The 27,840-nt window shown below is 37.1% G+C and overlaps 1 protein-coding gene across 21 annotated transcripts in view; it reads right to left on the bottom strand.

The window, feature by feature from the left end:
* fbrsl1 (fibrosin-like 1) overlaps positions 1-27,840 on the bottom strand; it is a 300,204-nt gene that overhangs the window by 87,945 nt on the left and 184,419 nt on the right. For all 21 annotated transcript variants that reach the window (XM_084113447.1, XM_084113439.1, XM_084113442.1 and 18 more), the window contains one exon: positions 15,895-15,924. In XM_084113447.1, coding sequence (XP_083969573.1) covers positions 15,895-15,924 — 30 coding nt within the window. The remainder of the gene's footprint in view (positions 1-15,894; positions 15,925-27,840) is intronic.

Below are 27,840 nucleotides of genomic sequence, written 5' to 3'. Positions count from 1 at the left end.
ATGATATAATATTTTAACACACAGACACACACATGCATTTATATATTGTTATTTATGTGTATATTGCAATAAATATATATTTTTAATGGCAGTGGAATGTGGAAAGATTTTGTTACATCATCTACAAGTAGGGGTTAAACCAGCCAAAGTAGAGGTCTTCACGGGTCCACTTGGATCCAAAAACCCGAGATCTGACCTGAGACTAGCGCGAATTTGGGTCCAACGACTTCTATGAAAACATTATTGTCTCACTTTTTCTAAGGTCTCTCTGAATCCGTGCTTCTACATGCTATAGGGTTTGAACGAATTTAGAATTTAGAAGTTGACATTTATGTGATGAAAGTCGAGTCGACGTCGACTAGGCGCTGATGACGTCATTGACGAACAAATAAGCCTGAACCTCGACCTGAGACTTGAACGTGGGTTGCCTTGTGCACAGCTATGGCATATTAGACAGCGCTCCTACACAACAGCTTATTTTTATCAGTTCTTTTGTCTTTGAGTTGTTATATTTCTCACAGATTTCTGCTTGTTCTAAATCAGATATAGATAAAGTAGCACAGTAAAGATTACATTTATATGAATGCATTCGTGTGAGAGAGAGTGAATGCGAGTGAATTGCACCTGGCAGCGTCTCTCTACTAATAGTGAAGCTGTGGGTTTTAGTTACTTTAGCCACGTTTCCACCGAAATTACCCGGAACAATTTGTCCCAGGAACTTTCCCCCCCCAGACATGTTGCTGTCTGTGTTTACACCGTGGTCTTAAGTACCATGAAGATTAGGCAAATAGTCGGTGACGTAGGACTGCACGCTACTTTACAGTTCTCTATGGATTTCATTCTCTGAATATAAGCTTAATAAAGCCTGAACCTCGTCGGTCATTTCGTGTCGGGTACAGATTTTAGAACCCGCAAAGACCTCTACCCTGTCCCAAATGGCACCCTAAACCCCCACTGTCTTCTTACGAGTCTTCTTACGACCATGAAGATTAGTCAAATAGTCGGTGACGTAGGACTGCACGCTACTTTACAGTTCTCTATGGATTTCATTCTCTGAATATAAGCTTAATAAAGCCTGAACCTCGTCGGTCATTTCGTGTCAGGTACAGATTTTAGAACCCGCAAAGACCTCTACCCTGTCCCAAATGGCACCCTAAACCCCCACTGTCTTCTTACGAGTCTGCACTTTCTTTGACTGTCTGCTGCGGAGCTCGCTTCAGTGCGGGCTTGACAAAAAAGTGCGGATTGAAGGCGCATATTGACAGCAAAGGGGACGCTTGTGAGCACCCTTCTGAAACCTACAGTTATTAAACTTCGTAGACTTCGTAATCACGTGCATGTGGCGGCCATTAGTCCACAAGACCGTAAGTGCATATGAAGTGCGCCATTTGGGACAGGGCCAAACCCCGTTTATTCATGTCTTTCTTTTGATCAAGTTTTTTTTTTTTTTTTTTTCACATTATACAGAAAAGAGAACACACATAACCAAACCCCCACCCCCCCCTAGAAAAGCTCTATTCTTCTCTTTACGTGCAAAACCTTTTTAAGTTGAAATTGGAAAATGTGTGAATAATGTGAATGAATACTAACCTTACTTGGTGCATCCTTGAACTTTTAACTAAAGCATCTTACACTTTATAATATTTGTCTCTTTTTTTGTAGAGACAAATATGTGTCCTCGTTTTAAGTCTTTCAATATTAGACGCGTACAAACATGAATGCAGTTATTTCTACCTTTGACTCATTCAGCTTAAACACAGAGCACAAAAGCACTCAGTGATAATTTAATATTAACTCAAAACCCACATAACTACAATTATAGAGTCACTCTGCTGTTCATAAAGTGTAAAACTTACAGTCTTACAGATTCAATACCATTCCTGTAATCTAATTATCAACAAAGAGAACATTCACACCTAGTCAAAATTTCTCCACCCAAGCCATGTGTCTGTTTTAGTCTCTGATTAGTAGCTATAGGAGAGAGTGCTGCATGTATCTGATTAATCACCCTAGTTCCTCGCTTCGCTTCAGGAAGTGCCGACAACTAATGAAATCATGCAGGAATTAAGTTGTTAAGGAGCTAAACATTGCTGCTTGGCTCATCATAACAAGCCTGAAAAGAAGGACTCTCCCCAACCAAACCTCCCCTGCTTTATCCTCCTGCTCTTTCATATTCCATCTCCAAAACCAAGCCAACAACAGCTTTCATCCAATACATTTAAAAAGCCCAAGTGAAAAGCCTAAAATGAGAGAGAGAAAAAAATCTGTGTTGGATGCTAGGATTGAGGATTCAAGGCCTGTGGGAAGGAGAGAAGGAGACTAAAGGGAGGTGGACAGGAGTGTGGGTTGGGCTTAACAAGCCAGGATCTCGTAGATTTAAAGGCGCTTCTAAAAATTTATGGAAGCGTGTTTGGACAGAGGCCATAGCGAACAGCTTGGCCAGCTGAGCGGCAGTGCAGCGGGACGCCTAATAAGCCCCGCGCAATTTTTCACCCCATATTTTATCAATAAAAAAGCAGTTTAAAAAAACCCACCGCGGACGCAGCTCTGTGCCGTCCACCATCTGGAGCTGCCTTTCATTCTCTAATCCTGCCGTCATTAAAACGTTTCTTGGCAGTTTGAGGCTCGTTCCCCGTGTGCAGATGTGGAGCGAATCTTCAGACGCTCTCCTGATCAAAGAGCTCTCACGTCTACGCCAGACAGAGAAAACTTACCGCCTTCTGGCTACCGCAGGCCAGGCTGGAGTTACAGCTAACATTATTTATTTATTTACAAAGTTATTTATTTATCCCCACACTCCCACATGAGCACAGGTCAGCGCAGAATGCCAGCCTCCTCATCTCTGCTTCTGTAGGCCATAACAGTGTTCTTTCATTACGTGTTCTGTGATTTCACTGACACTGTTCAAAAACCAAAGCCCTTGGATTTGCATTTGGCAGGACCACTAATTCATACGTCACGCTTTGATAAAAAGGCCCAAACTGTAGTTTCACAATCTAAGTACTCTTAACCCTGACATCAAAATGACTAAAATACATGCCAAAAATCTGTTTTACACAACATCATCAATTCAATCAACAAACTCACCAAGGCTGCATTTATTTGACCAAAGAATACAGTAAAAAATATTATAATATATTAATTACAGTTAATCATTGTCAGTGTATTTACCTATTAGAACCGAGTACTATTAAAACCTACCAGTTGATTCACAATTTTTTCCCCGTCTGCCATAAGTCTACATGTTGTTAAAATGTTGTTTGTCAAAATGCTAAAATCAAGCAAAATAATTATGAGACAGACAAATGATAGACTGAAGCATCTGTCTCAGAATGCTTTGTTTGTTCCAGAAAACCAATTCGCTCTATTCCAGCTTGTTTTATTTGACAAGATGCATTTTAGGTCAGAAACATTTTTACACAAGTTCACGGATGGAAATGCAAGGGCCTGGCCAATGCACTGCCAATACAGTCCTGCAGGGGTGACTGAGAAATGAGTTAGCATTTTAGCACTTCCCGTTTCTTTCAACATCCCAAAGTCAAGTTTGTTGGTTAAATGCCTGAAATAAGGTCTGTAGTTAACAAGCTAGTTTACACTATTCTAAATCAAACTTTTTTTTAAAGTGGTGGTAAAGTGAAGTCCAATGGTGTTCTTTGTTTATAGCCTACATTTAGTTGATTACTTCTGCAGATTGTATTTTAGGCTTTGAAATTCATAAAAGTTGTGTTAATTTGTGAAGATTATCATGATGAACTAAACATGCAAGTAAACATTAGTGAGGTTATTTTCTGCAATAATCCAAAAGCCATTAGAAAAATTTGATGAGGGAACTGGGTGATGCTAACTGGGTTAGCCTACAAAAAATATGTCATCAGTACAACACTATGTGCACTCTTGAATTAGTCTGGCGCTAACTAGGCTCAGCCTTTGTTGCAGTAAAGTTGCACAACATTCTCAAAATGAATAATTTATTAAATGCATGCCGGTCTGTTATTGTAGGGACCCTGACTTTATATTTTCACGTCCTTAAACATGACGCGGAGCAAAACAAACTGTGATTGGTTGCTTTACAGTCAGACGTCCTCTTGGGTGGTCCTTGGCCAATAAAAGTTGCAATGGAATCCAGACCTTCTGGCTACGCGAGACTAGGCACTAACTAACTCAAGTACTCAAGGGGGCGATAGAATAAAAAAAAATATATAAAAAAAAAAAAAAATCGCATTTAAACCAAATGTGTAGTTATTCAGGCAAATTCTTGCTCTGCTGTAAAAGACATAAAAATTTACAACATGTAGGTATTGCGAAATGGATTGATATGTGGAACACATTTGGAACCTAACTAAGCGTAGAAAAAAAACAGATTTTTACATACTTGAGTAGAGTGTTTCGGGCCTAACGTTTTCCTATCCATCATAGCTTTATCTAGTGTGTAAAAATTTCCATTTTGCCTACTAGAAAAAAAAAATGTATAACACAATACTGTTGTAAAACAATGAGAGGGCATTTTTAGGCCGGTAGGTCCAAACTGACAGAACTAGCACTGGACTGCAACTTAGCATCATAGCCTTATGGGGCATCAGGGTTGAGGGTGGGCGTTGATGGAGCTCCCCTAAAGCTACTGACGCACATCACACTCATTTGGCAGCCATCCCTCCGTCCATGGGCTTGCATATTCCGGCTGTCAAGGCCATGTGTTAGCTTTCCTACGATCCTCTGCCAGGCGTCTCCCAATGCCCCTCTACAGCAACACTGCGGGTGCTCTGACTGTAGCAGGTTTCTGCTAATGAAGTCAAATTAATTTAATCGAGGCCCCATCTAACCTATCTGTGCTGCCAGCAGGGAGGTGGGGTTAATGCCAGTCTGCTGCTGATTTCGCTCCAGAACAACCCTGTCAGAACTCATAAGAGTTAGCGCTCGCTGCTAAGTGCACTAAAACGCACACGCTATCCAGCATATGAAAGTAAATTACGCAAATGAAGTTGCAGTGTGTTCGGGCTCCTCTGAAATATAACAAAGGCACAGTGAGACACAGGCTGCCTTAAGTTATAAAACAGCCCAGACTATAACCAAGCCATTAAAAGCTGCTAAAAAAAGGAAAATCTGGCAAATGAGCGCTAGTGACTACCATCGTTAGGACTTGCTTCCCTTCAACCTCCTGTGCCTCAAAAGCCTATAAAGTTTTATGTGGGCCTCATTGATACAATAATTATTTTTTTCCTGTAATCTTTCATGGCCCGCACCCTTTTCCCCTCAGTGGAATGGATCAAAGCGGGCTCTATTATTTTCATGAGGGACTCAATCGCTGTATCCAAACTATAATTGAAAGCAGTCGGGCTTGTGTGTTTTGGTCGTCATCTCCGAACACTTGCTCTCTAGAGTGTTCCCCCTTTCTGCATACATCATCAACATACCTGCAGTTCAGAACAAACTAGCATATTCTGGGTTTTGAAATTTTATACTTCAGGAGGTTAGGCACATAGAAATCTTATTTAGATTGAAATTACAGTACCGGTCAAAAGTTTGGTAACTTTCAAAAATATAAAAAATAGTAAAGAATTATTTTATGCTCATCAAACCTGCATTTATTTGATAAAAAAATACAGATTTTTATATATATATATTGTGAAATATTATTACAATTTAAAATAATGTTTTTCTATTTTAATATACTTTAAAATGTAATTTATTTCTGTGATGCAAAGCTGAATTTTCATCAGCCATTACTCCAGTCTTTAGTGTCACATGATCCTTCAGAAATATATATATGTATATGTATAATACATTGGCTACAAGATTACATACAAGAACATGTTTTGTTTTGAGTTAAAGTTTTAATGAAAATCATTAAAATTTAGCGTTTCTATATAAAATTATTATATTATGCATAATATATTAAAATATTAGATAAATAATATTTAAATATGAATATCCACATATAAATACATATTTCATATATTATAAATATGATATATAATATTTAATGTTAATTTATCTCTTTAAGAATTAAGAATATGACTTTCCACATATAATGTGCCAGAGTGACAAAGATTAACATGCAAAAATGTGTTTCTTTTCAGTTCCAGTTTTAACAAAAATCATCAGAGCATATAGGCACCCCTTGTGAAGACTACAAAGATACATTTCACAAACTGCACAGGGGTCTACATTCAATTGAAATATGTAAGAAAGTCTTTGATTCTGTCCATAGAAAGTCTCATCTCTCATGGGGTGCATCACAATCAATGAAATGGGCTAATAGTCGCAGCGAGCCCTTCTACGAGTTGCCTCTGATTGCCTGTGTCATTTCTTGGAAGAAAAGTGAAACCTCAGCTCATGTAAAACTTCTCCAGACAAGCCCTGGCTGGGACAAATCTTGGTTTTCAAGCTCCAGTTGGAAACACAAAGCACTGGCAACAAGCTGCGAGTAGTTAACGTCCGCCAATGTTTATTGAATAAGAGGCACTTAAGCATCATGTTTATGTAAGATCAGAAATACTCCAGTCTGACACATGTGCACACACACATATGCACCAAATGTTTTCTCAGCAGACAACATCTGCATCCAATATGGACTCAATTTAAGTTTTATTACTGATGTGGAAAAATGTTTATAGCGCTTGGCTTGTTATTCACACACTGTTCCTAGCAAAAGCACTGGGTAGATTGCCACGACAATCCACCTTTAAAAAGCAAACATTAAAATGCTCAGATTGCGGGAAACACCCGACTTTGATCCACAGTTTTGTTCAAAAAAGAATAACAGACACCTAGAATTCGGATAGAAACCCACAAGAACAGCAACCAAGTATCACAGAAACCATTGCAGTAGCACTGCTTACTATTCTGCCTGATGTTACATTTTGCTTAATTTGGTTGTTCTGAAATTGGCGAGCAAATTGCAGTTTACTTGGAAGTTTGGTCTAGAAGGTTTCAGAAGAATTGAATCAAATTGGGTTCGGAACAAGAAATTGAAACGTGTGCGAAAACACCCTAAACGCAATAAGCAGACTGTTCGTAATTTCCGCTAACTAATTCTCTTTTCAGACAATACCTTGAGCAACTGTTCCAGTCCAACAATAATTCACAGCGTGATTAAGTTTGGCCTCACTCAACTTCTCCCCGATGCCAGAATAAACAGACAATATAATAAGCACTATTTCACAAGTGTATGTCAAAGTGAATGTGTCCTTGCCAGCCATCTATGATGTGTATTTGTGGAGACATCATTTCAGCGATGATGCTTTAATGAGGTTGGCGTCAAGCCCTACAGGACATATTACTCTTTCATAGTCAAGTCAAAAACATGAATGCAGTTAAAAATTCTGTAATTACTCACTCACCTTCATGTTGTTCCAAACCCGTAAGCTGCTACATTTTCCGTGGAACACACAAGGAGAAATCTGAAGAACGTTTATCCAGCTCTTTTTCAAACAATTCATATAGTGACCACAGCTGTCAAACTCCAAAAAGGACAAAAACCACTGTAAAGAAATCACAGAAGTTGGCCATATGGCCCATGCATTATTTATTTTATTAAGTCATCTTAATTCATACAATACCAGTATGTGTGGAACAGACCAAAGGCCCACTTCAGCTCTCAAATCTCATTCTCCAATATTTAAACTGGTGCACTCATCACCATTTACAACAGCAAAAAAACAAACAAAAAAACAATTATGTATGGCATCAATGACGTCTAACCTACTGCAACGCATCTAAATAATGTTTTGATTGAACATGAACAAGATTTGTGAGTTTATGAATTGAAATTTTAATTGCAGCTTGTTCATGAATAGCTATCATATGGCTAGTAATATGGTGCACATGCCATATGGTCAAATCTTATGATATTCATAAGACGTTATAAGAAGGTGCTCAACAGCCTGTGACTCAACAACCTTACTGCTTCTCTATAAGCCTTAAATGTTCTCATTTGCATGTCAAAGTAAATTCAATGCATGCACTTTTTCTTAAAAAATATATATAAAAAAATGCCCATAGTCACCATCCATTCAAATAGAAACACAAGACCAACAAGAAACATTCAAATTCCATTTAGGGTCAGATCTCTTCTTCCATTCTCGAGCTGCATATAAGTAGCACCGCAAAGCGAGGGAAACATGGACCAGATGTAAGTCCCGACATTCAAAGAAAACATTTTATTTCAAATTGAAGAAGAGAACATTGGAAACAGTCATAATATAAATAAATTCAAAAGAAAACCTCATCCAAAGGTAACGTTATGATGCCATTAAGAGACAGAAAGAGAAATAAAGAAAGAAAAACATACAGAGAGAGAGAGAGAGAGAGAGAGAGAGAGAGAGAGAGAGGGAGAGTTAGAGAGAGAGAGTAAATTGTAGGCAAGTGAGGGAAACCAATGAGCTGAAGAAAGCTAGAGAAGATAGAGAATGAAAGCCATGCTGGACAGAAGAAAAATGGCATCTCCATATTAAAGTGTGTGTCGAATGTGTCAGTTATAATTTCACGCCGCCCGCGGGGAAGAGAATTAAACCCGTCTGTGCCAGTGTGATCTCATTCACCCTTCGTTCCGACTGCATGCTGAATCCCAGGCTGATGGCGGAATATAGCAGGCAAATTGGTTTTAAATGAAAGCTAGCGTCCTAACCGGCGTTCGGCCTCCCTCTCCTCAGCCCTTCCCCAGGTGCACTTAATCTAATTTCATTAAAGAGATGAGGAGCGATGATTGCTTGTGTCGAAACATTAAGCCGCTCCATCTTCACCTCCATAAAAAAACTATTAGAGGCCTGTCAGCAAGCCTGTGGGTGGCCTGTTTATGACTGAATATGAGAAAAGGAGGATGATAGGAGAGATAGAAAAGACAGCTGAGAAGGGTCTAGGGGTAGAGGGTGCATTACAGATCATTAGTTCCTTCAGATCATCCAAACGATGCGGAGAGGAGCAAAGGAGGAAAACAGCACTAAAAAGGGGCAGGGAAATCATTCGTCATGGAGAAAGACTGTAGAGAGACAGGCAGAGGTGCAGATATATAGGAGGTACATGTGCAGACTAGTCTGAAAGTGTGAGTGACGTATATGGACGAATATCACGAAAACATGTCTGGGTCACACGGTTACCTAAAAAATGTGATCCATTTTGCATGAAGAAATGAAGCCTTTTTAGGACCAATCAAGTTTTTGCAATGTGATAATGTTAATTAAGCATTAAGCAAAAAAAAATTGACAAATTCTAATCACTATACATTAATTCTGTACCTTTTTTAAGGTAGATAAATTAATTCAATAAATAATTTAACTGATTACATATATTTAATTATGTATTTAAATCAACATAAAAGCACAACAACAAATACTACCATGATAGAACAATACTTTTTAAATTAACTGATTTTTTTGTTTGTTGCAATACTAAATTAAAAACTAGAGGGTTGGTTTGTTTATTTGTCATAAAAATAATGTCAATAATAATAATAAACCTTATGCAATATTATCAATGGTCCTACAAATAGGCTTCAGATTTTAGGCTTCAGAATGTTATCACATGTATGAAGGAATACAAAAGTACCTTAAAATAACACTGCAGTATAAATTACAATATTTTGACTGCTTTTTACTCAACATGCTCAAATTTAGCATGCTAACATGCGTAATAACTCACACATTAGCAATGTGCTGATGTACATGATACAACTTAACTTAATCTAGTACTTCCATTACATGGGTAATCATGAGAAATCACATTTTCCTTCGATCTGAGATAAAACAGCTTGATGTACTACAAAAACACGCTAGCATTCAGATCTCAAAAGAATGCTAGCATGGCGATTCCATGCAAGACTGTGTAGGTAAAGGAGTTCATAAAAACGGGTGGGTTTTAAACAGCAGTGGCCCATCAAATTGGGGCCAACACAAAGATAAAAGCCAAGCGTGTGGCGCTAATGCTTCCAGTGTCACACTGAACAACATGATATTTGACAGGACAAATAGCTTGAATTGAGAGATGGAGAAGGTTAGGGTGTCAATAAAGGCAGCAATGCTCGTCAGCCGTAAAGCCCTTCAGTTAAAGGAGAAAAATGTCTGTGTTTACCTGAAGTGGCTGAAATGGCTGGGTGTGTTATGTGACATGCTGTCACACTGATGTAACGGACAAAGATACAAGAGGAATGAAATAACAGAAATCTCTTTAAGCTGCCCAACACAACAGACAGTTTTCAGTGTTCACTTGTCAGTTGAGATAGAATCACACCTGACAGCTCTGTTCCTGATTCATGCAACTGTGGAAATCTGTGACAATGCAGCTACTGGACTGAAAGGATTGTGTTTTGGTTCCATTGCCAAATTCACATCCGCACTAACTGCAGAACTAAACTATATTTTAATGATTAATTTGATCCGTAAGCATTTGAACCATAACCAATGCAACATTTAACACAACTAGGGTTGGGAAAAGAAAATCGATTGCAATTCTGGTATCGGATACTTGTTATAAAGTTTTAATTTTGATTCCACTTATCGATTCCTGTGAGTGCATTTTAATGTGATTTTAAACCATTTAAAAGCGAGAAGACACGAAAGATAACTCAATTTCTGTGCTGGGACATTCAGAGTGAGAGCACAAAAATATGCCTCTTATATCAAATGCTGAATTGAGTTCTCTTTGGTGTCTTCTTGCGCTTGAACGGACAAATACACACACTTGTAAACACAGTCGGTTATGTCCACCTGTGTTGAAAATCAAGCTTTTAATGTTTATATGTCTATGTGCTGTTTTTAATATGCTTTAAGACAAACCATGTGCAAATTCACAAGTCAACACCATTGCTGAGTATTTTCTCCTTGGGCCTTCTTTTGTAACATTATAAATGTCTTTAGTGTCATTTTTTATTAGTTTGAGGCCCCGATCCTTGTTGAATAAAATCATTAATAAAAAAATACCAAAAAAACCCAACTTGGTCATAAATAGCAGTATGCTAACAAAATATTGTCAGCAATGAGTCAAACGAATCCAATTCAAACCAATTAGTCAGAATAGACTTCCCACATTCCTGACAATCAAGCTGACTTGTGTAAAATAAGACATTTAATGAGTAAAATTCAAAGGACCTGACTTGATTTTACACATATGGAAGTAACTGGACTGTGAAAAGTGGACATTACAAACAACTAGTATTCAATAGTCCACAGCCTCAATGCCATCAGTGGAAAAGAAATCTTGTAAAAAGAACAATGATTACAAATGACAAATACCTCCTCTGGAATAACATGCACAGATAAGATTCACAATAAGAAACATGCATCAGGCAATTATGCAAATGTTGACTTTAAGATACTACAGTATACGACTTAACATACCAATATAAGCTAGAAATCTGCTAAAAACAAACAAACAAAAAAACACTGTGAAATACTGATGGCACGAAAATGAATCCAGATAAAGAGTTGAATCACATCAGATGGGTTCTTTATCAAAATCCAATTTTTCTTTACAGAAACCTTTAAAAGAAATCATTTTCTTTAGAAACACACACAAAAACAGCTGTCAGCCATTTCAGAACAGGAAATGATTGTACTGTACAAAACAGGCAGAACAATGAAAACAAAGACCATACAATACTGTATACGAATACAAATACAAAATGTATCAACTATCTTCAGCTGGTTCCAAAACTTTTGGCCACAACTGTTCATATAATTTCAGGGATGGATCTCGCCCTCAGGTGGTATCATCTGTATGCTGTTTTCTTTGAACAAGTCGTGATGTCTGTTACTAAGTGGACTCGATCTATGAATCAATTTATTCAAATAAGCTCAACTGATCACGCCCCTCCAGCACACCTGCAGGCCGTTTTATAATGTAGTAATGTGTAAAAATGCCATGATGTTCTTCCTGCAACTGTTCAAAGAAGCTATTGTTCAAGAGAAGACACCTGTTACTATTCAACAGGAGGGAAAGATTAATGCTTTAGAATAGATTTTGTATATAATTACAAATAACCGCGTTTAATCTTTTTTTAATTCAAAGCAATTATGAAAGACTGATTTTTGAAGAGGTAAATATGATCCTGCTTATGCTCATAGTTTAAGACGGAAAAGCGCATAGAAAAACATCTATGAGTTATTCACTAGTGCACCTGGACACAAACACCATGACAACCAACCTAGAACTATTATCTCTAGCACAAGCTCTCAGAAAAAAAGGACAAGAAATCTACCTGATGAATGTCACACAAGACACATCTCATGATGGGTAAAAGCAAAGAGCTGTCTCAAGACCTTCGCAACCTAATTGTTGCAAAACATAATGATGGCATTGGTTATAGGCGCCATTCTAAGCTTCTGAATGGTCCAGTGAGCACTTTTGGGGCCATAATACGGAAGTGGAAAGACAATAATTTCACCATAAATTTGCCTCGACCAGTGCTCCTCGCAAGATTTCTGATAGAGGAGTGAAAAGAATAATCAGAAGAGTTGTCATGGCCATCATTATGTTTTGCAACAATTAGGTTGCGAAGGTCTTGAGACAGCTCTTTGCTTTTACCCATCATGAGATGTGTCTTGTGTGACACCTTGGCAATGAGACCTTTTTGTAGGCCATCCGTTGGGACTGAACCAGCTGTTATTAATTTCCACTGACAGGGGGCTGGATTGCTTTTTAATTACTGTAAGTTTTCAGCAGTTGTCTTGGCTTTCCATGCCTTTTTGCGCCTCCCTTTCTTCATGTGTTCAATACTTTTTCCCTGTGTCATTTCACATTATTACACATAACTTAATTTCTGAACTTATTTTTGTTTGTTTCTTTGTATGTATGGCTTACTTGGGTTGTTACCAACATCTGGTGAAAATTTCATGTCAATAGCACCTTTGGAAATATATTTACTGAGAAAAATGATGACGTGTTCAATACTTATTTCCCCCGCTGTAAAATACTTAAATAGTATTGGATTAGCATTTCCATGACCAAAAAAATATGATATTACCATAGTGGCATGCCTGAAAAGCCATAGGATTATTTTTGATTTGGAAAATAAACTTTTAACTTGAAGGGGTCATGATTTTTAATGTTTTCCCTTTCCTTTAGTGTCAATGAATCTGAGCAGGTTTATGATTTGCAAAGTTACAAAACTCATAGTCTCCCACAAAGCAATTTATTCGATCTAACAGAGAACACTGATCCAGACCTGCCTAAAACATCACGATCGATGTCCAGATATTACTTCTTCAAACGTCTACATCACAGTGTTGTCGTCATGACACAGAGACGCTGTGTGCTTGAATGCAAACAGTGTTTCTGCTCAAGTCGTCGTCGTCGTCTCTTATGACACTTTGCTGAATCTGCTGTGGCTGTTCATGTGTTTTGAAGGAGGTGTGGCTTTGGAGACGCTCTGAAGGGAGGACGGGATCTAATGCTTTCAAAGCTAACTCGCTATTGCTAGCCTCTCCGAAAGTGCCTACCCTACCTTTAATAGTGTAAAATAAGGCACGTTATTATTAAAACTGCAGAAAAAAAAAGAAAAAAGAAAAAAAACAGTTGGTCCCAATAGGCCATCAACACAGAATTATTAAAATAAAACTTTACGCCTTAAACTTGGCTCTGACTACATGCCACACACTCTCTATTTTCACTCCTTCTTTGCCCTAGATCTGTTACGATCAGTTCACATGCATAGAAGCACATAAACAAACACATACATAACTTGAGACCAAAAAGATGCAGGAATTTGAGGAACATGGACTGGTAGAGAGAAAGAGGCCCACAGAGAAACAAAGAAAGTAAAGGGCCCCAAAATTAGTGTGGAATACCCCATTTCTCTTCTCTCTGAAGCCTACTAGAGTTAAAAGAATAGCAGGCTCTAAAAGTCCCTCTCTTCATCGTGTCAAATCCAAAGAGGTTTTCTCTTACCATCTGCCTCAATGAGGAGAGAGATAAAAGCCTATTGACTAGCGTGAGCTGCGGTTAATGCAAATTGCTGCTTGCTATCAATGTATTATTTATAGAGCACGCCGGAGACGTTTTCCACTGAACTGGGAGCTTGGCTTACAGGAGATTAGTTATGCTATCACATTCATTTAGCAGGGAGTAATTGCTTAACTGCAGGGGAATTAACACGTGTTACACTTCCACTGGAGCTACATGCTGTTTATATGGGTGACAGACATATTAGGGTTATCAATATTAAAAGATAAACAAGCGCTAAAGGTGCTGGGAAAAACATTCCACCAGAAAAAGATCTGACAACCTACAAACCGCTAACCAAATCTCAACAGCATTCGTGACCAGAGCGCATTTGAATAACAAATTAGACATAATGGTATAATCTGACAAGTATCTATCCATCACTATATGTCTGTAGCTGTTGTTTATTTTGGAAAAAAATATGCAAATATAACACCTTTTGAGGAGCTTGTGGAAAGCTCTGATGAAAACTACTGTCATTTAATGTCCGCTGACACGATCACAAATCACATTATAAACCAGAGATAAAATTTTACTCTCTTACATCAAAACTACTGTCCAGCAAATTATGTATATTGTTACACAGAAACATGTACTATCAAGGTTGTGGTCAATGTATTAGTGATGAAAAGTCTGATTATTTTCCGTGAACTGGTTCTTTCGGAGAGTTAATTTCAATGAACTGGTAAAAAAAAACATTCACCAGTTTGTTTTTATAATCACTCGATGTCACATATGCGCAATTCTAATATTAAAGGCACCAATAATGACGTGAAATGTGAAAGTTTTAGATGTCTAAAGCATATATAGTGAATAAACTAGTCTTAATCAACTTTTTACATAAACCATGAGAAACCATAAAAAAACCCTTTCATTTCACCCCTCATTCAAATCAACTGCCCAGTACTGTTGTAACCATTAACAGGCTCTTGACTCGAGAGAGAACTGCAATGTATTGCTTTTTTGGCTCGAGAACTACTGCCATCGGATCACTGTTATATTTCCAATACATTTTATTTGTTATACTTTATGCTTTTTAGCAAAAGACATCAGAAACATACATTTTGCCCCCATTATGAAACCCTGGGCACACAGTTCTCAGTATGTCGGACTCAGACATGCCAGAAAGACTGTTCTCAGTTCAGTTTACCGTTGGACTAACTGGAGCGCTGAATGAGTTGGTAAAAATCGGCATCATAGGATCATATACTCTTGGATATTGGCTCATTTCGAGATGGAGTGACTGTCAGAGTGTCTGAAAGCGAGTTTGATTGAGTAACTTGAGCCGTGAACTATTTCAGACAGTTTAGTCCGATTTGGTGAACTGGTTCACAAAAAAAAAAAAAGGGATCAAAAGAACGATTCTTTCACGAACTGGAACTGATAGCAATTTCACCCTGGTAGCTCTTTTCTAATTGGTTAAATCCATGGTTCTACAACATCTGCCCTACAATAATTGTTAGCAAGTAAAAAAAAAAAGGCGTTTATACCATCTTTCAGAAACAGGACAAGGAAACATAAAATATGCTTTCCTTTCATATTTAGAAGGTGCTCACTGCTTTTGGTGAAGTTCACAATAGTTCTTCCTGTCTATAATTAACTAGCACACACATAAAAGACAGGTGACTACTTTTCTTTTCTAGTTCAAACAACTTCAAAGCAGTTGAATTGACACACCAAACACAATGACACCTCACAGAAAGCTTAAAACACTGCAATAAGTGCACTTGCTTTCTATCGCACTGCGTTTCCCTTTGTATTCCTGTAATATGCAAATAATCAACAATCACAAGACTGGCAGCCATTTTCTGTCATCTACACACATACACAAACACACAAACACACACATGCATAAAGACGACAGCCTTTCAAACTATAAACTCCAAAATCACTCTTACTCGCTGAACAGTGGGTTAGGTAAACAGACGCGCACACACAAACACTCATGAAAAGAAGTCTTACCTTGTCATCGATGTCACTCTCGCTGTCACACTGTAAGGAGATAGTGAGAAGAAAAAGATATGAGAGAATTATTCAGCATTATCCGACCTCATTATCGGTTCAGGTATGATTTTTACGGCTCCTCTTTTTTTTCGTTCTTTCAGTGACACCTTTCAACAAAAATGGAGGTGATGAAGGGCATAAAGTGATGCATTTGAAAGAGGCTGCCATGGTTTAAAAGCGAGACACCATAAAATCTAACTTTTCCATCGGTTTTTCAGTTCAGTGAATGATAATGGATAGTAAGGTAAGGGGAAATTATTCGTATATGGACAAAACGCTTTCAAATTACTGGAAAAAGGATTGTGCAGCAGCCTGCCGGTGGCGAGACGAAAACGTAAAACTTTAAAAGTGAATTTCACATCTGAAATTGTCTCATACTTTGGCTCTATGGTGCGCTGACAACATTTAGAGGAACATTTTTAGGAGTCCATTCAAAGTTTTTTTATATACAAAGTTTCTACATACATACAGAAGAAAATTATTTCACTGTAAAGTATTTTGCCTTGGCTCAGAGTTTGGCCTATGGCGTTTCCCGATCCCATTAACTTCTCTTTTTCATTGACATTTTCCTCTTACTCTGTACTATATTTGTCAAATACAGAGGCAAAAACCTTGAAAGTTGAAAATAATATAAAATAATACAAGTACAACAGATCCCACCAGCAACTCATTAGCATCTGTGTGTCACTTTAGCCAAGACATTTTCTTCTGAAGATAAATCATTGAATTACTTGATCCAGATCAAAGTAAATCTGTGGTACTACAAAGCTAGTTGAGAAAGGTGAAGGGTGCAGGGAAGAGGCTTTATAAAGGACTAAAACGAATTAACAAGGGACAGTGGAGCACAGAATATGGCCACCAGTACAAACTTTAAAACATAAAAAAAAAAAAAAAAAAGACAAAAAAAAAAATCACATTAGGATACAAGGTCTCCCTCTCTCCATGTTACAAAATACCCTCTAAAACACTTAGCAGACGCTGGAGTGCCGTATTCCTCCATAAATTTTTCATGCCAGGCCATTATTGCACACTCTTGCGCTTCTAGCCTTTCATTTGAACGAGTGTTGGAGGACATTTCGGGTCTCGCGGCATAAATGGACTACAATTATGCATATGCAAATGAGCAATTACAAGCCATTTGCACTTAAAGGACTGATCTCAACCACTCACTTTTGTTTTCTTAATGAGGATTTGAAGTTTGCTTTTTTTCTCATCCCAAAATGAAAATTTTCCATTCAATCTTCTTTATTCTCCATTTAGAATATGATTGTTTGTTTAGATCTGTGTTAGCATGTATTCGTTAATGAGAGACATTCACGAGTGTAAAGTCTATAGGTAAACGAGACTCCAAGACGTCACAACCAGCTGGCCAATTAACTGTTGCAAAGAAAATCAAAGTTGTGGGTGACGGAAGAGTGGTTTGTTCGATACGTTTTACTGTTGTGTATGTATGCTCAATACACACATACTTAATTATAACAAAAATTAAGAGCAAAAAGGTCTGTTATACTCATATCACTTCTATAAGTGCTGTTTCTAATGCCAAGTCTGTCTAACCGTTTTTCCTCCTAATCTCCTCCATAGCTTTAAAATATAGAATTCTGTGTAGAATTCAAATTGGTCAGATACATTTTGTGGCTTGCACCGACTCGTTCATATGATCTACTCTGTGCTATCATGTCTAGAGACCGGAGGAGACTGTGTGTACGCTCTGCGGTTCGTGTGACACTAATGGAAAACCAGACTTCATTTGCCCCAATGGAAAGCATTATTACACTGTCTGAATCATTCCCTATCCCCTATATTCACCATACAGAAAGTAGTAATTGTGTGAACAAGTGATAGATTTTAGCTGCAGCTTCAGCGTCTATTTGGGGGCGGGACGCTTTAGATTCTAGAGCATGTGATTGGACAGAAAATCTAATGAGAAGCTGGAGAGCAGAATGATGTCATCAAAATCATTGATCCATATTGGCCCATCAACTGTTTGGTTACCAACATTCTTCAAAATATCTTCTTTTGTGTTCAACAGAAGAAAGAAATTCATACAGGCTTGGGACAACTTGAAGGTGAGTAAATGATGCCAGAATTTTCATTTTTGGGTGAACTATCCCTTTAAGGCAAACATTTTGATTTCATGGTGACTTTAAACTAATGTGAATGAACAATGGCAAGTTGTATTTTAGTATTGCTAACATTTGCAAAGACTAATACTGTAACAAATGTATTGTTCATTGTTAGTTAATGCATTAACTAATGTTTACCAATTAAACCTTACATTAAAGTGTTACCAAACAAAATGAATAAAGAAATCACTATTGTCTCCAGTCTGGCAAACATCTGGTCATCTTTACATTCAAATGTATATCAGGAAACAAAGAAATGACTGGGGAGAAAGAGACGAGGAAAAGCACATCTCTGTCTTTGGCTGTCGATGCCCATTATCACCCTTTGAATATGTTTGAACCAATAACGACAGGTCCTGCTCAAACCAGCAGACTTCATAAGCAGATTTTTCGTGGTTTCATTTGTTTGTGCGTGTGTAGAGTCTTTGTATGCAGAGGCTACGCTCCACGCTCATCCTCCCACACAGGGTTTTGCCGCACTCTTTCCTATAGCTAGCATGAAAATAAAGATTAGACAAAACCTGCAACCAGGGACAGGAAAACTCTCAGAGCGGTCTTCAATTCAAAAGCCTGCATTCGCTCTATGGAAATTCAGCACAGTTCAGCAGCAGTGCGCTTTTGTGGGTATGGATGTTTCAAGTACATTTGTGTGAGTCTGTGCTGTGGATTAGAGGCACACATTCATTGACTCTGTCCTTGCAGCACTGGCTAAACAAATCCTAATTGCTCAGCTCTACTTGTCACAAGTCATCCACTGTAGGTCCAAGGCATTAGCACAAACAATGTGTCATAGCCGATTGTCAATCATGTTCTTATTCAGGTGGGATTTTCTTGTTAGGCGAATGTGGATGTCAAACAGTTCAAAGCAAACAGCTCTGTCAGTGATTCAAACACGTGGTTACATTTCTCTGCTCTAGTAAGTAAAGACAATAAAAGGCATGTTGTGTTTGACTGTATCCTGCATAAAGGCCATTGCGGCTAACATCCAACCCTGAATGTAATGTTTGCTAGCCTATAATACGATTGAACGCATTCTCGTGTGGGTGTGAATATGTGTGAACTTTGGGCACACCTACATCCTGTGCGGCAAAAAGAGGCCCAACTGAACCCAAAAGAATAGAAAAAGGTAGACCTGAGCAAAGAGCAAGAGGACACAAACAGGAAGACAAGGGGAAAGATCATTCAGATTAGACCGCACACGTTTAAATTCTGAGAAACAAACATTTGGAGTGAGAAAGGCATACAATAGCAACCTTTCAAAAATTGTACCATGAAAAGACCATTAAAAATACACACACAAAAAAAAAACATGGTAATACTATTGTACCATTTATACTGTAGATAATTATGGTAATCAAATCATATCAAAGTATCATGGAATTTTCACACGATTCCATAAAACAATTATATATATATATATATATATATATATATATATATATATATATATATATATATATATATATATATATATATATATATATATATATATATATATGCATATATGCATATATACACATCTGAATATAATTTTAGTTAAAGAAAAAAAAGGAAAAAAATATGTAATTAATGACATTTATATAATTATAAATTATAATATATATATATAAAAAATAAATATTAAATAAATAAATAATAATATATATATATATATATATATATATATATATATATATATAAAATAAATGTATATATAAATATGCATATATACACATCTGAATATAATTATAGATAGAGTAATATTTTATTTTACACATGCATTTTTTGTTTTAAAATATAATATGTACATATAAAAAAGGTAAATGTAAAGGGGCTGTGGATATATAATGTACATATACATTAAAAATACCTAACAATATATTTTTTTTAAAGTACCATTATACAATGATGAATCCCACGGTACTAAATTACTACAATATTAAATCAGATTAAAAGTAGCATAGTGCCTGTTTTTTTTATTATTTTTTTTATCAGTACCTTGGACTACTAAACGACATACATGAATTTTAGCACCATGGTAAAAAAAAAAAAAAAAAAAAGTGCACAAAACATAAATCTTTAAATATGACACACCTGTGGAAAGGCCGTGAAAGACAGTAAAGAAAGCTAAGACAGAAATCAAATACTGCTATAAATGCAGCAGACGCAGGCAGAGTAGAAAAACATATGAGAAGGACACTGAGCAATACAATTAAATGTCGTGTTATGTTTACTTTGGACATTACAGCTTCTCCTGTCATCTCCAGTGAAGATGGTTTTGACATTTAAACAGCTTTCTTCACATTTGGTGTGCGTGTTTTATTTACAGACTCCCTCATGAACACTGCGGCACGTCCGCGTGTGTGTGCGTCAGTGAGCGAGTGTGATTTATTCACAGCGAGTCTCACTCTGGACCCCGTGGCTTCAGTTTTGGCCTGCCGACGGGCTCATATATTTCAGCTGAAATGGGAATGGGAGGAGGGGTGGGGGGAACTGTCTAATATTTCAGAACATTTTCCTGGCAGCATTTTAATAGACACGCACACCAAGGGGGGGAAGACAATAAGCGTTGCGCATCCCGGAGCACATTAAAACCGACTGCCCAAATCAATAACACAGTTGCACCTGTCACATGCTGAGGAGATTGGGAATGAATTGGCCTTGGAGGGGGAGTGAGAAACTAGCCTGACGACAGCCATGCTGGCTCAACATCAGCGTCTGCCTGGGGATGTCTGGATGAATACTGATTCCAGCAGTACAGGATGCCAGAAAGACCAAAAAATATGCAAAACCAGATCTCAGCACCTTCCGTGAATACATTTCGGTGTCAGCGCCATGGCAACAGAACAACAGTGACATCATCGGGGGCTGTCAGCACGTGTAATAATAATGAGGCCTGTCTGCTGCTAATCTGACACAACAATAACCATCTAGTGATCTGTATTACAGAGAAAAGAACACTGACAAGGGTAAATGTAGACATTTGTCTTAAATATGTTTACTCAGGGAATATCCTCATCCAAAGTCTTTTTTATTATTTCGAATGACGATGCTTTAAAGGGTTTGTTCCCCCCAAAATGAAAAATCTGCTCTCATTTACTCACCCTCATGCCGTTCCAAACCCGTAAGACTTTCGATCATCTTCATTTTTTTTTTTTTTTTCATGAAATCTGAGAGATTCCTGTCCCTCCATTGACAGTCTAAGCAACTGCCACTTTGACGCATCAAAAAGTTCATATAGAGATCGTAAAACTTGAGATCTCTCTTAGATTTAATTTAAAATATCTTCATTTGTATTTCAGAGATGAATGATAGTCTTATAGGTTTGGAATGGCTTGAGGGTGAGTAACTGATGACAAATTTTTTTGGGGGTGAACTATCCCCTTAACACATAGAGATAGAAAAATAGCTCAAGTTTACACTGATGTGCAATTCAGTGTTGTTTTGATGACTTAAACTCAATAATTGAAATACATCTGAAATGAAATACAAAATTAGATGAAAAATGTAGGCTTAAAAACGTAAACACAATTTAGAATGTTGCCTTGGAAACTAACTAAAATAAGCTAAAATAGAAGTTGAAGTGTTAAAATGACTAAAATCTGAAATAAAATAAAATTATTGCAAAAAAAAAAACTTGTCAAAAGACAAAAAAACAACAAAATTATTTAAACAAATGAAAACTGAAAACAAAAATAAAAGCTAAAATCAAAATATTAATAAATATGATATTAGTATATAAATAAAATAACACTAGTCCAGTTCAATAACAGATACAGTAGGATTCAGTTCACACAATGTTTGTAAATGGCTGTAAGGAGAACTTTTTGGAAACATACTTGAAATCATATTTGAGCCATAAAAACATTTTTTTCTGAACTAATCAAAAAACTAAAACAATGCATTTGAGCGATGACTAAACTGAGTCACCTAATCATTTTATTCTTCATAGAGCGAACCAACTTGCTCAAGGTCAATCGAGCAGGATCGAGCTCGGCTGTTACCTCATAATATATAATCGCAGAGGTTAAGGTCAAACTGAGGTGAAGGTCAAAAGTCAAAGATATAATCTAGGTTATCAAATGTACACTTTGCACGCACAATCCATTGTAGCAGTGAGTGAGTCGGTGAATACAACACTACAGGCTTTAAATAATTCAACACAGGACTGTCTCTGTTAGTGTTCACTTCAGGCGACTCTCCCTCTCAGTGGCCCAGCGGGAACTTAAGTCACTTTAGACAGTCTCGGGGGACTGAGCGGACATCGTCGTAGTGTAACTCCAACTAGCATGACAAACAACAGAAGGTCAATGCTCATAGGCATCGGTTACATTACTTTCTACCCAACCACTCTATTGAATAGTCTGCGACGAATACTTTACTACAGACTGGAATGAATTATCCCCCAAAAATATTTTGTAACACCTTAGTTAACATGAATTAACAATGAACAACACTTCTACAGCATTTATTTATCTTAGGTCTGGTTTCACAGACAGGGCTTAGATTAGGCCTTTTGTTCAATTTAAGCGTAGATTTGATAAACTTGCCTTAGAAAAAAAAAACATTACTGGTGTGAATCTTGAGACAAAACAATGTCACTGACATAATTTAAGGTATGTCAGAGCAAGTTGCTTTTAGTTAAAACAGCTCAAACATGCATTTTAGTCTGGGACGAGGTTTAAGCATTGTATGTGAAATAGGGCATAAATGTCACTTTCTATATTTACTGTACTAATACAGTTCTGAACCAACAAGAACAAACAATGAGTAATTATTTATATATTTTGAACTAGCATTAAGTTAATAAATTATGATATTCATGTTAACTAATGCTAACGAATGAGACCTTTCGTAAAGTGTTAGCAAATATTTGAGCATATCCTAATTGAGGGGTAGGCAAATTCGGTCCTAAAGAGCCGCTGTCCTGCAGAGTTTAGCTCCAATCCTAATCAAACACATCTGAACAAGCTAATCAGTGGCTAAATTTGAAATCGCCCCCTAAACCCTCATTCACTGTTCCCACGTTAGTCCACTAATACTGTTCACTTGAAGGAGTGGGCAAATTCAGACTGCTGTTGAGCGTACCTCGGTTGTACACTTGTTAATGCGGTGCATTGTGGGATTGAATAAGTGCACTCAATAACGTCCACTATGGTTTCGGAATTAATTAATGAGCTAAGCACTCACCATGCTGTGACATCATCAGCACATTCAAAACTGTCGCCCCCTTCAAAACATGTTTTGGCGCCATCACTTTTTAATACAAAGCCAGTGCTAAATATCTTACCCTAAGCAACGGAAGGGCCAACAATTCCTGGAGCCTCTCACACACAAAGGCAACTCTAGAAACAAAAATGACTGCTTACAATGGCAAAGGAAAGAAAAATAATCAAAACATTTTTTGTCTATAAATACATCAACATCCCGACTTGAGGTCAACAAAGAGCTTTCACAGAACTTTGCCAGAATAATATTTCAGTCATGTTGCTCAAGCGCCAACCCTTCAGAGATGAGAAGACACCAGCTTTCCTTGACCCCGGCATAAATGATGGATCAAAACCAGACGCCCACACTTTGATTTGATCAAGGCATCAAATTCATGCAGCAGTTTGACATGTGACTTTGCCTTTGGGCATTATGGGAAGTGACTGGAGCAAAGAAAAGATGGATTAAGAACTATTGATCTGATCAGGGGTTGAAGGCAGAAACTGAGAGAGAAAGATAATGATGCATATAGGAAACGAAGGGTGTGAGTTGATGTGGGAGGGATGGAGAGAGAGAGAGGAAAGATGGAGAGAGGAGATACAGGAAAGACTTCAGAATTAACAGTCTGTTAAAGGGTAATGGACAACAGATGAAAAAAAAAAATTTCTAAATGCAAACTTATAATATAAACTACCAGTCCAAAGCCGTTACTTCAGTTTTCGACACGATCCTTCAGAAATTCAATATTCTGATTTGGTGCTCAATTATTAATAATTGTTATTATTATTAATTTTGACTTTTTGCTACTTAAAAAAATAAATAAATGAAAACCGTGATACAATTATTATTTTTTCAGGATTCTTTGAGAAAGTTCAAAGGAACAGCATTTATTTGTAACATTATTGTAACATTACAAATGCCTTTACTGTCACTTTTGATCAATTTAATGCATCATTGCTGAATAAAAGTATTAATTTATTCTTTTTCTTTAACTGGTAGTTATGGCTTTTTCAACATCGATAATGATAATAAATGTTTGAGCACCTAATCAGCATAAATAATTTCTGAACGCTCATGGGACACTGAAGACTGGATTAATGTCCGTTAAAATATATAATATAATATAATATAATATAATATAATATAATATAATATAATATAATAAAAACAATTCTTAATTACATTTTTCAAAAGCCTGAAGTGTAAAAAATTTTTTTTTAACTATCAGTCTTTGAATGTCATCAACAGACAGCACAGCTTTTCTTGTTGGTAAATTAATAAAAATAATATTTTATAACCTTTGAGGGTCCTGTGGGTATCACAGATGCGTGTTTGAGCTGCCCAAGTCATGAGATAATTTACAAAGACATTTCATTTAACTACTTTAACTACTATTTTGTATAAGAACAAAATGGAAATTACATTTTTGACAAAAAATATTGTGATATTGAGAAATAAATAACTACAGATCATAAATAAATGCCAAAAGGCAAAGGTCATTGGCATCATTAACAACAATATTGACTCTGTTTGTGTTCTTAATAAATGTTCCTATTCTTACTGTGCATGATATTAGTGCATGCTTGGAACGACCAACAACACAAGCCAACAGTGATTTAATCAAATCTGGATGGACATTATTTCACACAGAAATACATGACATTATAGAAGTTAAATGTATTTTGAATGCCATTTCATGCTGTTTTCAAGCTATCTTGCTTAACACTGGATTCATTTGGTCGTAATCACTGACTAAAGTCTGCAACCGAGCCAAAACGGTGTCGCTGTGGTTCTCAGCTGCCGACCCATGAGAACATTCTGGAGACGTCGAACAGCATTTGGCTATGTGTGATGTGACAGGGAATCTCAAAGGAGCGTTAGGGAGTTTTTACAGCACTTAGGGCCTATTTACACTTAGTCACTTCATGAGTCTTTATCGATCGGACTGCTATCCATTTGGGTCCGCACATTCCACTCACACTTGGCCACATGAATGTGTGTCTGCAAAAACAATCTACTATTCCTACCAAATACATTGTACAAAATAAAAGTTGCTGCCTTACATTTTTAAGTACAATCAACTTAGATGTTGAAGTCATTTAAACTTAAAAATTGTTGAATCTTGTATAACATAAAAAAGTCGAAAATTGCTTAACTTATTTTGATGAGTTAAAGCAATGTAAAAAACATATGTTCACATAACTTTTTGATCTTTTACAGTGTACGATGTCCTATTTTATATGCTATTCCCCGGCTTAAGCCTAGTCCCAGATTAAGTTTGAGCTGTTTTAAAGGCACACTGTGAAGGAATTGTGTTTTTGTCAAACAGCGACCCCTAGAGTCGCTATGGAATACTTGCACTGCCGTAAATAGCCTATAACACGCTCTCACACGTTTTTATTTTTAGCATTTTTGAGAGGAGTACAATTTACATGTGGTTTCAACAACCAGATGCATTTACACTTGTCCAGTTTCGTCTGGAATGCGGCACAGACCTCCTCCTGAAGTGGTTTGAGCGATCGGATTCAAATCCGTCTTGAATGCGTTTCGGACGGCATTTACACCTGGTCTTTTCACGATCGGATAGCTATCCCATCTGAGAAAACGCATGAAGTGGCCAGGTGTAAACAGCCCCTAGACAAAAACATACGCACGAAAGCCGAAAACAAACGCTGGTTGGGCTCTCACGTCCAAATTTGACGAAGTGGTGGGGGAAGTGACGTATGCCGTAAAGCAGTCGAATTTTGTAGTTCTTTTTGTACTTGGGTTACTACCCGAACCCCGAAGTTACATAGTGCCAGTAAAAGCGATACAGACCCCGTCAGGCTATGGCAGACGTGTCATTCAACCTATTGTAAGTCGATGTACCATCACAAGGGTCTTGGAAATATATTATGAAGGTTGAAAAGTTTCACAGTGTGCCTTTAACAAAGTAACTTGCACTGACGTATCTTAAAATATGTCAGTGCCATTGTTTTGTCTCAAGATTCACACCATAATGTTTTTTTCTTTTTTTTTTCTAAGGCATGTTTATAAAAGCCCCTCGTTTATAAATAGACCCTCAATGAACTAAGGTTTATTCCTGGCTTAATCTAAAACCTCTCTGTGAAACCAGGCCTATATGTAGTAAAAAATTATATTCCAATAATTATTTTATATAAATAATTTTGTTTCTTTTTTTATTTTTGTTATCGGTTATAAGGGTTATAATACCATGAACTAGGTATTAGTTCACTTCATTTGATAAATAAGATCAAATTAAACCGAAATAAAATCAAATATAAATACTAGATAGTTTCCAAGGCAACATTTAACATATTGATATGAATTAAAACCATATAGACATATTTATTAAAAACAAAATGACTAAAATTTAAACTAAAATTAAAATAAAAACAGAACAGGCCTATAAAAATAAAAACATTCAAAATATGAATACAAACTACAACAGTATCTCAAAGATATTAAAATAACACTGTCAGTATTAAACATGAGGGTGTTTTGTGTTACATTTTCTTTTATTTAGTAAATGTTATTGTGTTACTTACTGGTGGTGTTTTGTCTTTGTGTGTATGCAAATACTGGCCATTTATGAACTCTGATTCATCATAAGACTTTCTGATGGTTGTTATCAGTACATTTTAAAGTAAAAAGCCAAAGTAGATTGGTATTTTAGCACTAAATCACTTGATGCATATGATTCTAAAATATACAAGCACCAATATGCTATCCCATAATACCTGACTATAGTGAATGTAACAATTTTTTTTACAGCAATTCTTATCCAACTGTCTTGGATGTTCCCCCCCCACACACACACATTTTATGAATGGATTGCTTTCTAATCAGTATAAAAACCCAAGTGTCCTGCATGTAGGCCCATTACATCAGGCACATAAAACAGCAGCAAAACAGAAGCATGCAGCACACACACACACACTCACACACAAACACAAACACAGAGCACTAGGCCGTAGGAATTTAAGTGAGGGTGCTGAAGAAATTAGGCAGGGAAGGAAGGAAATGGGATGTTGACTTGAACTGGCCTCCAGGGCAGCAAAGAGCCTGAATGTGTGTGTCTGACAGTTTGATCGAGTGAGTGGAGGTCTCCCCATGGCCTGCGTGTAGCGCACCACAGAACAGATTGAGCCTACGGGCATTTCTCTCGTCTTCAATCTCTCTCTCTCTTCTGTGTCCTCGTGTGGGCTGCAAAACACTGAGAATAAAGCGAGGATGGATGGATCAGAGACTAGACAGAGCGGGAGAGAACGAGAGAGAAAGAAGACTCAGCAGTCGAGTCATTGGTCCTCTCTGTGGTGTGTGTATGCATGTATCAGTTGGTAGGAGGCTTGAGCTCTGATTTCTGGGGGCAGTCAGCCGTTTCACGCTTGACTTGTCATTCAACCACAGGGCTCCTCACAATGGGTGACAGAGATTGAAGGAGGACGGCTTTCTTTTCTCTTTTTAAATTTAAATTTTTCAATTTTGTGTGCATCACAGGCACGGCAAAAACACATTTGAGTACATTTATTTGGCCAAAGAATAATGTAATAAGTATTAAAAAAATAACATTAAATATCCAAGTGGGGTA

Source organism: Abramis brama (assembly GCF_963993115.1).
Source record: "Abramis brama genome assembly, chromosome: 5".
NCBI lineage: Eukaryota > Metazoa > Chordata > Actinopteri > Cypriniformes > Leuciscidae > Abramis > Abramis brama.
The sequence above is the reverse complement of the archived record's forward strand: the minus strand, read 5'-3'. Positions and strand labels throughout refer to the sequence as shown.